The sequence below is a fragment of the Pseudorasbora parva genome, chromosome 18 (genome assembly GCF_024679245.1).
Source record: "Pseudorasbora parva isolate DD20220531a chromosome 18, ASM2467924v1, whole genome shotgun sequence".
NCBI lineage: Eukaryota > Metazoa > Chordata > Actinopteri > Cypriniformes > Gobionidae > Pseudorasbora > Pseudorasbora parva.
In genome coordinates, this window is record NC_090189.1 from 22,838,273 (window position 1) to 22,851,453 (window position 13,181).

Below are 13,181 nucleotides of genomic sequence, written 5' to 3' on the forward strand. Positions count from 1 at the left end.
TGAGTGTCCGTATAGCAAGGCCCATTCTATCAATCTGCCTATAGAGCGAGACAGAATGTTTCCTTTATCTATGCTACATATTACTCTTTCAAACCTCACGGACACCCAAATATATATCCTGAAAGCAGCTAGCTGAGACCCAGACTCGGACCCTGTAAACTTCTTGATGACCGCTTCACCTTGTAGATCGAAGGTGCCAGAGTGTGAGATCAGAGCATCAAGAACAAATATCCCTCAACTCTATCCACCCCACAACCCTACAATCAAAGCTGAAGGGGACTGAACCATGAGGTACAAACCCTTGACTTTCATCCAACAAAAAAGAAAGGTCAAGCAAGAGGGGAGCATCGTCACTGTGATGCATTCAGTCCCTACCCTGACGTGGTCATACTCAATTCTAGTCAGAATATGAGTCTGAAACTGCTCCATTGGGCTGTGATTATGGGGCGTGTTTCATTCGAACCAGGAAAGACATCAATTGGATAGACCTACAACCAATCAGAGCAACGAAGTGACACATTAAGTTAGTTGTCAAATGTCAACAGAACTAAACTGCACAGTGTTGCCAAGTCCGCATTTTTTCCGCGACCCATGAATGCGAATTTTAGCAGGCAACCTTGTTGTTATGTTCCAGGCTGTGCAGGGATGTGAATACTTTTCATAGCCTTCCTACAGAACAGAACTCTCAACAGGTTCTTGAACGCAAGCCCTCTCTCGCATATAATCGTTGTATGATTTAATGTAATAATGTCACTGAAACGCTTTAAACTTTTTTTTTCCCTCACGCATTACTCTTTTAATACAGATAGCATCTCTTCCCATGCTGGCTATATGCCCTGCCTCTCCCGCTATTAATGCAGTACGTAAGAATGAACCATCTAATATGTTTTGAATACTAAAACTAAATGTGATCTGGTGATCTTTTCACTAAGGAGTGCCGCTTTAAATAATGTTTGCGCTCTCACTTTGAAGAGTGCCGTTTCAGCAGGACGTGCACTTCAGATGATCAATGCAATGCGTCACAGCTCTAATCACAAGAAAGCTCATCAAAATGGCCGCTCTCAAACTGTAACTGTTCTTGGCTCATCCAAGAATTTTAATTCTGCATTTACTTGCTCATGTTGTTTTTGTGTGTCACGCAATCATTTGAACCTCCGTGTTTACCAAGTATGTGCGTCTTGTTAAATATATATTCATCATATAAAGCCGTGTCTCTTCAGAAGACTTGAAGACATAAGAAGATTTGGATTAGACCACTCGTTTAGTAATTTTTAAGTTGCCTTTCTGACTTTTTTGCATTTTTTAAGTTTGAGAGGAATGGACTTTAAAAATGGAGGAACAGAAATCCCTCAGGTTTAATAAAGAATATCTTTATTTGTGTTTGTAAGTTAAATGAAAAACCACATGATGGTGAGTACATGTAGCCTAGAAATCTAGACACACCCTAGCGGCAGCAAATTTAATCTGCCCGCAAGTGTCGTCTAGGAACTCTTCATACCCTTCTGAGCTGTATTCGCCTCACTCTGGACAGGCCAATCACATCGTGTATAGATTCGGCGGGCAGGGCCATAATGACGACGGCCGAGTTACGTTTGCGTGCTTCTAGTAAACACAGAAACTGGCAAACGGCGGCGGTCTTTCGAATCAGCTTTGACTGCGATTCTGGAAGACTTGGAGTTAAGCTTTTCTCTGAGAAAAGAACAAAGAACGGCACTGAAGTCATTCTTAAAAAGGGAAGATGTGTTCGGAGTATAGCCAACCAGATACGATGAATGTTTAATCTATCAACAAGCTCTGTTTCACCTTCGTTGCTCTGCTGGTGGTAGCGCTATCCTATCGCGTGCAGAGGGAGTTTGAAAGACAGCCGTTTATCCCGCCCCTCGGATTGAGCCCTGTCTATGGTGTGTTTCCAGACCAAACATCTTGATGTGGGTCTGGCTTGTCAGGCTAGAGTACATGATGACAGAATTTTAACGATATATTGTTACACCCCTAAGCAGCCCTCAACATTATTATTCATGATCCTTCCAAATAAGGCAAAAACAGACAGATAGCAACTTCCTGAACCTAAATGTGAACCATTCCACACAGCTAGCAGGAGAAGTCCAAAAAAGAAAACTCACATCAGACTCCCCTCTACGTTCCCCACAAGAGAGAGTCAAGCATATGGATGGAGCTTCCCACAGCGAACACATCACAGTGAATGCATTCAGCTCCCTCAAGAGCCAAACTCACTTTGTGCAAACGCAATTCAAGCAAGAACAGAGCTTCCTACTGCTAATGCATCGCCATGAGTGCCTCAAGAGAGAATCAAAAAAGAACAGAGGTTTTTACTGAGAATGTATCACAATGAGTGCATCCAGCTCCCTCAAGAGTTGAATGCGAATACTTCTGAAGACAAAAAAAGCTGATGATGACAAGTAACACATATGCCAAAGTTCCATTTCGAAAGGGATCTACAGGTACAGTTAATAAAAATACTTTATGGACTTGAGGATGGAGTCGCCATTCCCCAGGCTTCAGTCCCTGCCTCAACAGGATGTCTGTGGTCAAGTTTTTAAGCAGGTCAACCTGGTACGCCTGCAAAACTGCCATGGTGTCTAGGGAAGCATACATGGAATGGGGAAGAATGGAAAATGGTGGCAGGGAGGCTGCACTCATGCAGATGTGAGGAAGCAGTAATCTAAATTTGCTGATCTCGCATCGGGCTAATCTATACTACATTTCCAAAAGTTTTGGGATGCCTGCTTTTACATGCACATGAACTTTAATGACATCCCATTCTTAATCCGTAGGGTTAAATATGGAATTGGCCCAACGTGACAAGCAGGATGAGCGAGAGCCGTGAGAGCGGCACGAAGCCGGTGAGTGTTTTGATGATGAGCACCAGCTGCGCGTCCCAACCAAGGGGGTAATCTAGCACTCGGAAAGCGTTCCACCCCTAGGGGCTGCCATTGCTAACCAAGCCATCACCTGCTGTTAGCATCCCATTGACTCCCATTCATTTTTGAGTCACTTTGACAGTGAATAACTTTACATCTGAGACGTTTAAAGACTCCATTTGTCCATTGTTTATTTCTAAAGAAACACGACAATGTATAAAAGGCTCCATTACCTTGTATCTTACACTATCGCCCCGCAGAAGCTGTTTTTGTAAAAATAGGCTAACGATTGCGTCATAACCAACGCGACCCTGTCGCACAGTTGAGAAATTACCGTATAGACCTGAGGAGACGCTCGCAGGCAATCTTTTACTGTCTATGAGACAGTCGGGGGGACGTGGAGACATGTCCTGGAGACTAGTCTGATAAAGTCAAGGGGGAAGAATGGAGAGAAGCCCATAGTGAGCCAAAAGCAACGGGAGAAAATATTTAAACAACGTGATTCAGCTTTCGCTTTCCACATCTACTAGAAGACTCACAGCTGTCAGACAGGTTCCTCACGTCACATCTACGTCGTCAAGCTCAGTCTGAGCCTGCGCAGTTCGCTCAGCCATCAGGAAGTGAGTGCCCCTAGGTTGACTTCATTCTTTCGCCGTTGACGTCAATGGGAACGCTCGGTCCATTTCTTTTACTGTCTATGGTCCCAACAGTCTCAAATCTCACAGAGGAGTGGGTTGAGGTGGGGGTGGCTGCCGTCTGAAAAGGAGCTGAGGAGTCGTCGTAGGCTCCTCCACCATGATGGGGAGGATCAGGGAGTACAGGACTCTCTGCCAGCTACCCTCAACAGGAGGAGCCACCACCGGCTGCCAGGAGGCGGAGGAGGATCAGGCCATCCACTGAGCATCCAGTACCATTGCATTACAAGAAAAAAGGCCTCTTGTCTGGCTGAGGACCGAGCGGCAGTGTGTCCGGGAACCTGACCAGATTTTTTTCTTTCTTTCCTCTCTCCACTCTCTTGTCTTTGTCACTTTGTCTTTGTCTTTGCTTCCACTTTGTTATAATACCACTAACAGTTGATGCGGAATATTTAGTAGTGAGGAAATATCACGAATGGACTTATTGGACAGGAGGTTACTCCATTGCTGTTCTATGTATAACGTTACACTAGCCTGACGTGCAAAAAGGTTTTGCTTGCTACTGCTAAGGTTTAGTTGCATACAATAGTCCATAAACCGAATCATGTCCTCATAAACTGCGAAAACACACACAAATGTTGACAGTCCACTAAATACAGTACATACCACAGAGACGGGCGTCCTGCTGTTGTTGCTTCTCCTGTTCAATTTATTTCAGCCTCCGGATCTGATTCTGGATCATATATGTATTAGTTGAATCTGATTGATAGCCATGGTTTATTTAGGGTAGCGTTTTCTTCTCCACGCTTGAGGACGTCACCGCTTTGTGCGCGCTCGTCATTCTTTAGCTCCGCCCACACGATACGTCTCCAGGCGCTCTGTTTTTTCCGGAAAGACTCGGTACAGCCTATATTTCTTTTAAAAATATAATAAAACTAAAGACTTTTCGGAGATATGAAGGATGCAATACTACTCTATAGGTACTCAAGATTGACATGAGATTGACTGAAACTGAGTGTCCCCCCCCCTCCCCCTCCCTTAAGTGCATCTGCATAGAACGTGAGAAATAGGGTATTATCTTATATCTTAAACTGCCAACTCACTCTTCGAACCCAATGATCGAAGTAGAGGTGCAGGGACTAAGTCAAGGTGCAGTCGACCAAGCAGGATGGGAGCTTGCATATTAAGTTATTCTTATGTACTTTATAAAAAAAGGTAAATTTATCACAGAAAAAAGTCACATGTACCACAACCTATTTAGAATTGTACTAAAAGGCCATTTACTTGCTAAAAAAAGCATAAATTAACAATCAAACACATAAGGCATGTAGTATATTGTGTAAAACAGGTTTTTCAGTTTTAATCATGTTGATAGCTTAGGTTGTTCTCTGGCAGCAAAAAAACAAAACAAAACAAAACATAAACCCAGATGCATGTGATCAGTGAAACCTGGGGTTTTCTATTTCCATTTCGATTAAACTTTCCACATATTTTTTTGTTGATAATACAATTTGTAATGGCACATTAAATAAATAAGGGCGGGCTCCTACTCACCCAATGACATACAACCCATGTGGTGCTGTCTGCCAGTGTTTAAAAGCTATACAAGTTCAGAGGTAAAATTGTTTGTGGAATCTGCAGCTGGAGCAGATGAAAGGTGTCTGATGTCAATTGCATCTTAACCAATGAAAAAGACTGCACTGGACATGATTGTTAGTATAACTTTGCTCTAATCAGCCTTGTTTCTCTGTTTTTTTCCAGCTTATGGAGGGGTCCAATGGCACAGCTGAGGATGCATCTTTCACTTATCAGCAAATATTTAATCAAAACATGGATGTTGGTCTCAGTACTAAAACGGCAGTGGCTGTGTTAACATCTCTGTTCTTTGTTTTTGTAAACTGTGTGATGCTCTTTGCTCTTGGAAGCAAGCACATATTCCAGGAGACGCCACGCTACATTCTTTTTGGCCACATGCTAATGAATGACTCTGTGCTTTTGCTGCTCACAACTGTCATGTATGCAGTGGCTCTATGTTTCCTTCCGATACCAAAATCTATATGCACTCTGTTAGTTTTTATTTCTCACTGCACTTTCCGTAATGCTCCTCTGACTCTAGCAGTGATGTCTCTGGAGCGGTACGTGGCGATCTGCTTCCCTCTGAGGCACTGCAGCATCGCCACACCAAAAAGAACTGGAATCGCCTTAGGAATCATCTGGTTCCTTAGTTCTGTAAATTTTATAACAGACATTGTTTTTGTTTTAATCGTCAATCCCAATTATTTAACTGGTATTATATTTTGCACTCTAGAAAAATTGTTTCTATACAAATGGCAGCTTGATAAATATCAAGCGTTTGATGTTCTCTATTTTGTGTCAGTTGCAGTGATCATTATTTTCACGTACATTAGCATTATGATCACAGCCAGGTCTGTTTCCTCTGATAAAGATTCAGCTAAAAAAGCCCTTAAAACGGTGCTGTTGCACTTGATTCAGCTGGGACTGTGTCTCACTTCTTTTTTGTATACTATAATAGAAAGAACACTGTACATGATGACCGGAAGCAACTCTTCTCTCTTCATAAATCTCAGATATCTAAATTATCTTATTGTTCTTATTCTGCCGCGTTGCCTGAGTCCTCTGATCTATGGTATGAGAGATGAAGCCGTGTGGCCCTTGTTCAAATATTTTTTTTGCTATCGTTCAGGAAAAGTAAAGCCCTCTATTAATGTACATTGACTGTATGTTGTTGTTGTTTTATTTGACATGCAAATGGTAATATCGAAAAAGATATTGTGGATTGCAAGTTGCAAAAACGTAAACATAATATAATAATTGCAATATTTAAACTAGTTCACCAAACTCTCGGATCAACTTATTGTTTGCCAAATATTTTTAAGATTGTTATCTGGGTGAGAGATACATCTATATAATTTAACATTATATTTATTAATTTATATATGTATTATTTTCATTTTTGTATGCTTTTATTCATTTATTTATATTCTAATATAGAAGATATTATTATTGATGAGTATCAACACGTCTCTATGCAGAAGTCTTGTATAAAAAAGCAATATCATTTTGGGGGAAAATAACCAAGGATAAACCATAAAAGAAAAGAAAAAACACCCCATAAGAATTCTATGTAAAATTGTATATGATTATAATTATAATTGCAGACAGTCTGTATTATGCATTTGTACACTTTTGGACTGTTAAATTAAGTCTTTTATAGGGTTTTGTATGTACAAGCAACATTTATGCATACATGTAAATAAACCACTCTTATATGGGCTTGTGTAATACATAGTTTATTAAATTAATAACTAGAAATATAGAGTAATCCTTGAACTAGTTCAGCAGTCTTTTATTAAATATTACATGTTTGTCTGTATGATTGAGCCTGCTCACAATATATGAACAAACAATACATTTCTTGCTCTTTTTAAAGTATTTTTTCTTCTATTAATCATATTTATTATCTTATAATCTCCATATGAGTAAGAGACAGGATTGCTCTTACCAGACCTATGATAAGAAGGGATGACATCATTACAGCTGCATAGAAGGTTTTACATTGCTTTTGCATGTGTTTGGTTGTAGTAGGGCCTGTTAACTAGGTACAGTGATGGACCCTGCATTTATCAATGTAAGCCAGGGGTCAGCAGTAAGTTTGGCATCGGCCCAAGGTTACTCTGTTAAATTTTTTTGATAAATTAATAAAAGCAGTAGTGACATGTAACCTAGCAAGTATCTTCATTCACCAACTTGCAACACAGAACGCCTTGCTAAAACACACAATATGTGGGATATGCAGATGCACTCATAAAAGAGGACTTGAATAAGCCCATTAATGGGATAGTTCACCCAAAATGAAAGTTTGATGTTTATCTGCTTACCCCCAGGGCATCAAAAATGTAGGTGTGTTTGATTCTTCAGTAGAATTTTTAGATTAGATTCCTCAGTAGATTCAACACTATGTACATTAGCCGTTCCCACACCATCACTGCCTGTAAGTGAGGTCAAATTACACGATATGGCGTAGAGATACGTGCAAGAGATGACTTCCGCCCCTTGTATCCCATTGAGATACGCCGTATCTTGTACATTTGACCTCACTTGCGGGAAGTGATGGCACGCCCACGGCTTTTGTACATAGTGTTGTATTTGAGGTAAAAAATTATATAAATACTGTTCGGTTTCTTACACAAACCGATCTTGTCATGTCTTAAGATGTCAATGTAACGCCATGAGCCACAGGGTTTAATGCGATTCATAAGTCTATGCATTTTTACTCTCATTGGTTCTCAAAGAAAAAAGCCCCATTGACATGCATTATGCAAGCAACAGTTGAGTTAAAGAGTTAAAAATCTTCATTTGTGTTCTACTGAAGAAACAAAGACACCTACATCTCGTATGCCCTGGGTGTAAATAAACATAACATTTTCATTTTTGGGTAAACTATCTCTTTAATGGCATGTTTGAGTCATGCCCGTTTTATTTCCTTTTTTAATTTGCTCATTACACAATGGAGCCTAACATATTGCAATAATTATTTGATGTAGCCTACTTTTACACTCAGAATAATTATTCCTTGGCATCCTCACGTACTAAACGTAATTTTTGTTTAATTGTTTTTGCTGGAGAGGTATGCTATTATGTTGCATGCAGAATGATATTAAAGGTCATGAATTGAGAAATCAACTTTCACTTGAGCTTTTGATATATAAAAGGTCATTGTAATATAAGAATATCCTGTAAGTTTCAGAGCTGAAAATGTCCTTGTTAGTGTATAGACAAAATTATATTAACATTTCTGTTATTATAATGCATTTCTGAATAAGAGACAAACCGTAGCCAATCGTGTCTTTATAAAGATTTAATCCTTGCAAGAATGAATCCACAGTCAACCAGGTAATGCCTGCGTCGAGTGTGAACTGGGGAAACAAAGAAAGGTCCAAGCTTTTATACCTGTGTCAGTGTTTTACAAAAACAAAAGGAAAGATGAAACAAATGTCTCCCCCCCCAACCCTTTTGTCATGGGACACAATGGTCCCTGTACCTACAGAGGGAAAGTAAGAAACACACACACATACATGCCCCCCCTTCTGTCTTAGAACTCATTTAAATGAAAAGCAACAAACAGTGGGCTTAGATCTAATTTAGATTTGCCGACACCTCTGATGAGGGAAAACTCTCAAACTAGGGTTCCCGTCCCTACCCCCTGGGTTTCAAAAGACACTGTCTTATGGTGTTTTATTATGGCAGAAACAGATGTTGACTTCTTGTGTGAACTCAAACATAAATTATAAAAATTTCTTCAACATTAGTCAAAGAAAAGCTTTTATAGACACCAGGCCCAGAAAACCATTATGTTCGCATCTTTACGTCATTGCGCCCGACTCATGGAGCTACGAAGAAGATGGCAAGATTTTGCGCTATTCCTGGTTGTGGAAGAAAACACTGCATAAACTTCCTTCGGATCCTAATATTAGGAATGTGTGGTTGAATTTTATTTTTAATGAAGTTTCAGCTCATGTGGGGAAGACATGTTAACTTAGTTTCACTGCGGAATCGTTTGTAAAAAAAAGATCTCAGGTCGATACTGGATTTGCAGACATATTGAGATTAAAACACAATGCTGTTTATTTGGATCCAAAAGGAATGGTGCAACACACGTATGTGAGCAAAACGTGTTTTTATATGTAATAGTATTGCATTGTTATAGATTTTTTTGCTTATATATACGTGTCTGACAGAACATACCTTTAGCACACTGGACTCAGACATGCAGGGCCGGCTCTAGCTCTTTGGTTGCCCTAGGTGAGATGGAGTTTTGATATTTAAATGACATCCATGTAGGTTATTGTAGATTATTGTCAGTGAAGTTATGTTTGCAATACGTAGTAATACGTAGAAAACTAGCAAGTGATAGCTTAGTGACAATATTAATAATTTTAATAAAATTAATATTAGTTGATATTAATATTGATAATACTAAGTACATTTATTTTGTTTGACAACTTATTTGCTGAGATAAGAAGACTAACCTCTATACTGGGCTTTCTTTTGATCTTCTTCCTTTTTTTCCTTTCTCTTTTTCCGTCCCTGTACACCCGCGGGTTTAGACGCCTCATTTTTGATGAACGCGGAAGATGAGCACTTGCCTGACCTAACACCTGAACCAATAATCAATAATCACCATCAATTCAATCTAATAATCAGGTTGATAAGTAATTAAACGTGTGGCTGAGGGGGCGCCCTATGATGATCATGTTTAATAAACATTATGTTGTATTTCGGCTTGTTCCAAATCTATGCTTCATGGGAAGTAATGGGCGGCAGTAGAGTGTGCTCGCGCCCCTAACACAATTTTCGCCCTAGGCAACCGCCTAGCTCGCCTATAGCAAACGCCGGCCCTGCAGACATATATGGGTCTCACAAAGCCCAACGTCCCGGAGCTATATGTTTTCCAGACAGGCTACCAAAATGTAAGCCCGTCGCCAGGCTGGTGAATCTCATAATATTCCTTTCTTGCTCTGCGGTTTCTCTCTCTCTTGACTTGACATTTGAAGGGCACACGTGTGTATGTGTGTGTGTGTTTGTGTGCATGTGAGGTTCGCGCTTATATCGACCAATCGTGCAGGCTATGCAATACAAAAATAATAGTCCAATCAATCGCGGGTGGATTAGAAATAAATCATTGTTATTGTTTGATAAAGAGCCCTAGCTGTGGTTGTGAGAATCGCTTTCAAAACAACTCCTCCCTCACGTGAACTGAACTGCAGAGGAGCTGAAGCTCATTAAATATGCAAATCTTATCCAATCCTAGCCGTGGGCATTTACTTCCAAGTCTCCAGTGCAGCCAATTAAAACCCAGCGTTTTGGAGAGAGCCTCAAAACCAGTGTAGAAAATAGCCTATTACTTATTAGTTATGATGTTTTTGAATGTAAAAACCACACAAACGTCATTAGGTAACCTCAGACAACAGTAAATAAAAAATAAAATAAAAACAATACATGCCACCTTTAACATTTAAGCTAGCAGGTAAGAGAAAACGGCACTATCAAAGAGTGTAAAGTTGACAGCGAAAATAGGGCATAGGCCTATAAAGAAGAATGGGAAGACAAATATGCGTTCGTCCTAGGCCTACCTGGATTTTGTGGATGCAAAGCTGGTGTCTTATCTGCAACGAAGCTAGAAACGTTTCAATGGTTCAATATTCATTTTTTTCATACGACACATTTAACGTGCGTGTCGAGAGATCCATTCCACTGACCATTTTGAATGCCTTTCAGAAAATGTCAAATTAAAAGCTCTCGATTCGACATGCGACTCCTGAAAAAAATAAGCTATGACGCGTATTTTAGCTGAAGATGTAAGAATTCTAGTTCATGAATCCAAAATTGTTTTATCATGTATTTAATTACGTGTGTGTGTGTGTGTGTGTGCTGGTAATCCCTATGTTATGGGGACAAAATGTTCCCACAAATATGGCAATATCCGAAATCCTTGTCCTTGTGGGGACATTTTTAGGTCCCCGTGAGAAAATATCTTATAAATCAAAGGCCTACAGGATGAGTTTTTTTAGAGAAAGTAAAAATGCAGAATGTTTCCTGTGATGGTAGGTTTGTGTGTGTGTGTTAAATATAAAACTACCATGTTAACTATACTTTTCACTTATATTCTTTTGATATTAAAGTAAATATTGTAAAATTAAAACGAGTTAGACACATTTTAACTAGTGGTCTCTGAATCTTGGGCCCCACACATCTTTCTATCTAGCTATTGGTCCCTCACTCTCACCCAATGGTATGTAGGCATACCCATGTGGATCTTCTGTCTGTCACTGTTTAACATCTATATAAGTTCAGGAGCAGTTTCTGTGTGTGTGGAATCTGTAGCTGGAGCAGATGAAAGGTGGATGCCTCACTGTAGAAAGGCTACACGTCTGTGTCTGAGGTATGTTGCAAACTTAAAAAATGTACATTTTTAAAGATGCCACTCAAAATACAATCATATCAGTATACTTGCAGAATTCAAACTGTACACTTGCTCTAAACAGCCTTGTTTTCCTGTTTTTTCCCCCCTTCTTCTTTCAGCGTATGGCAGGGTCCAATAGCACAGCTGAGGATGCATCTTTCATTTATCAGCAAATATTTAAGGTAGACATGGATGCTGGGACCAGTACCAAAATTTCAGTGATTATTTTATTATCGCTGTTCTTCTTTTTTATAAACTGTGTGATGCTCTTTGCTCTAGGAAGCAAGCGCATATTCCATGAGACGCCACGCTACATTCTTTTTGGCCACATGCTCATGAATGACTCTGTGCTTTTGCTGCTCACAACTACCATGTACACTATGGGAACGTATTACCTTCAAGTAACTAGAGCCGCTTGCACTCTGTTAGTTATTATATCCTACTGCACTTTCCGTAATGCTCCTCTGACTCTAGCAGTGATGTCTCTGGAGCGGTACGTGGCGATCTGCTTCCCTCTGAGGCACTGCAGCATCGCCACACCAAAAAGAACTGGAATCGCCTTAGGAATCATCTGGTTCCTTAGTTCTGTAAATATTATAACAGACATTATTTTTGTTTTAATTGTTAACCCCAGTTTATTTGTAGATGTTTTATTTTGCACACAAGAGAAATTATTTCTATACAAATGGCAGCTGGATAAAACTCAAGGGTTTGATGTTCTCTATTTTGTGTCAGTTGCAGTGATCATTATTTTCACGTACATTAGCATTATGATCACAGCCAGGTCTGTTTCCTCTGATAAAGATTCAGCTAAAAAAGCCCTTAAAACGGTGCTGTTGCACTTGATTCAGCTGGGACTGTGTCTCACTTCTTTCCTGTATGCCACAATAAACAAAGCACTATACATGGTGACTGACAGCTCCTCTCTCTTCATAAATCTCAGATATCTAAATTTCCTTATTGTTCTTATGCTGCCGCGTTGCCTGAGTCCTCTGATCTATGGTATGAGAGATGAAGCCGTGTGGCCCTTGTTCAAATATTATTTCTGCTATCATTCAGGCAAAGTAAGGCCCTCTATTAATGTACACTAACTGTGATGATTTGAAAAAAGTTAATGTCCAATAGTAATTTTAGCTAAAGTAAATGATGAATGCCATATTTAAAAATGATTGTGTGAGGATAAGAGAACCATATACTTTAAAATTAAATTACATGGTTCTGTTATTTAAAAAGAATGTAAATGTATTTTTATACTTAATTTTTTCCCCTATTCATATTGTTTTTAGTGTTTTGTACGTCTTTATCATATATGCAGCTTGTGTTATGCACATATACACTTTGAATGTTAAATATAAGTAAAATAAAATTTTTTATTAACAGTATGAAAAGTTAACATTTGTTCATCTTGCCGCAATATTTTAGTATAAGCTAAATGCAATATATTTTTCTTATAAGATTGTTCATGTATTTTATTATGTTTATATGTTGATTATATAAATAAATGTACATATGAATTTGATTATGACTCATTTGGGTATATTTCATTTAAACTGTCCATTTTGTTTTTATATGAGTGTTCTCTTTAATACTAATACTGCTAATACTGTAAATGATAATGGGCAGAATAATTGGTAACTTGTCTACACATAAGCTAAACTACTCATTTAAACAATTGTCTCA

At 39.1% G+C, this 13,181-nt stretch overlaps 2 protein-coding genes across 2 annotated transcripts; both read left to right on the forward strand.

Moving 5' to 3' along the window:
• Positions 1–4,919: 4,919 nt before the first annotated feature.
• Positions 4,920–6,253, forward strand: LOC137046743 (odorant receptor 131-2-like). The gene has a single exon (XM_067424120.1). The coding sequence runs from the start codon at positions 5,282–5,284 to the stop codon at positions 6,251–6,253; it is 972 nt and encodes a 323-aa protein (XP_067280221.1). The 5' UTR covers positions 4,920–5,281.
• Positions 6,254–11,623: 5,370 nt separating this feature from the next.
• LOC137046892 (odorant receptor 131-2-like) lies at positions 11,624–12,810 on the forward strand. The gene has a single exon (XM_067424344.1). It carries the CDS (start codon positions 11,624–11,626, stop codon positions 12,590–12,592), a length of 969 nt encoding a protein of 322 aa, XP_067280445.1. The 3' UTR covers positions 12,593–12,810.
• The last annotated feature ends 371 nt before the right edge of the window (positions 12,811–13,181 follow it).

Excerpts from the sequence above, each read along its gene's own strand:
- LOC137046743 (XM_067424120.1), top strand. The coding sequence starts at position 5,282 with ATGGAGGGGTCCAATGGCACAGCTGAGGATGCATCTTTCACTTATCAG.
- LOC137046892 (XM_067424344.1), top strand. The coding sequence starts at position 11,624 with ATGGCAGGGTCCAATAGCACAGCTGAGGATGCATCTTTCATTTATCAG.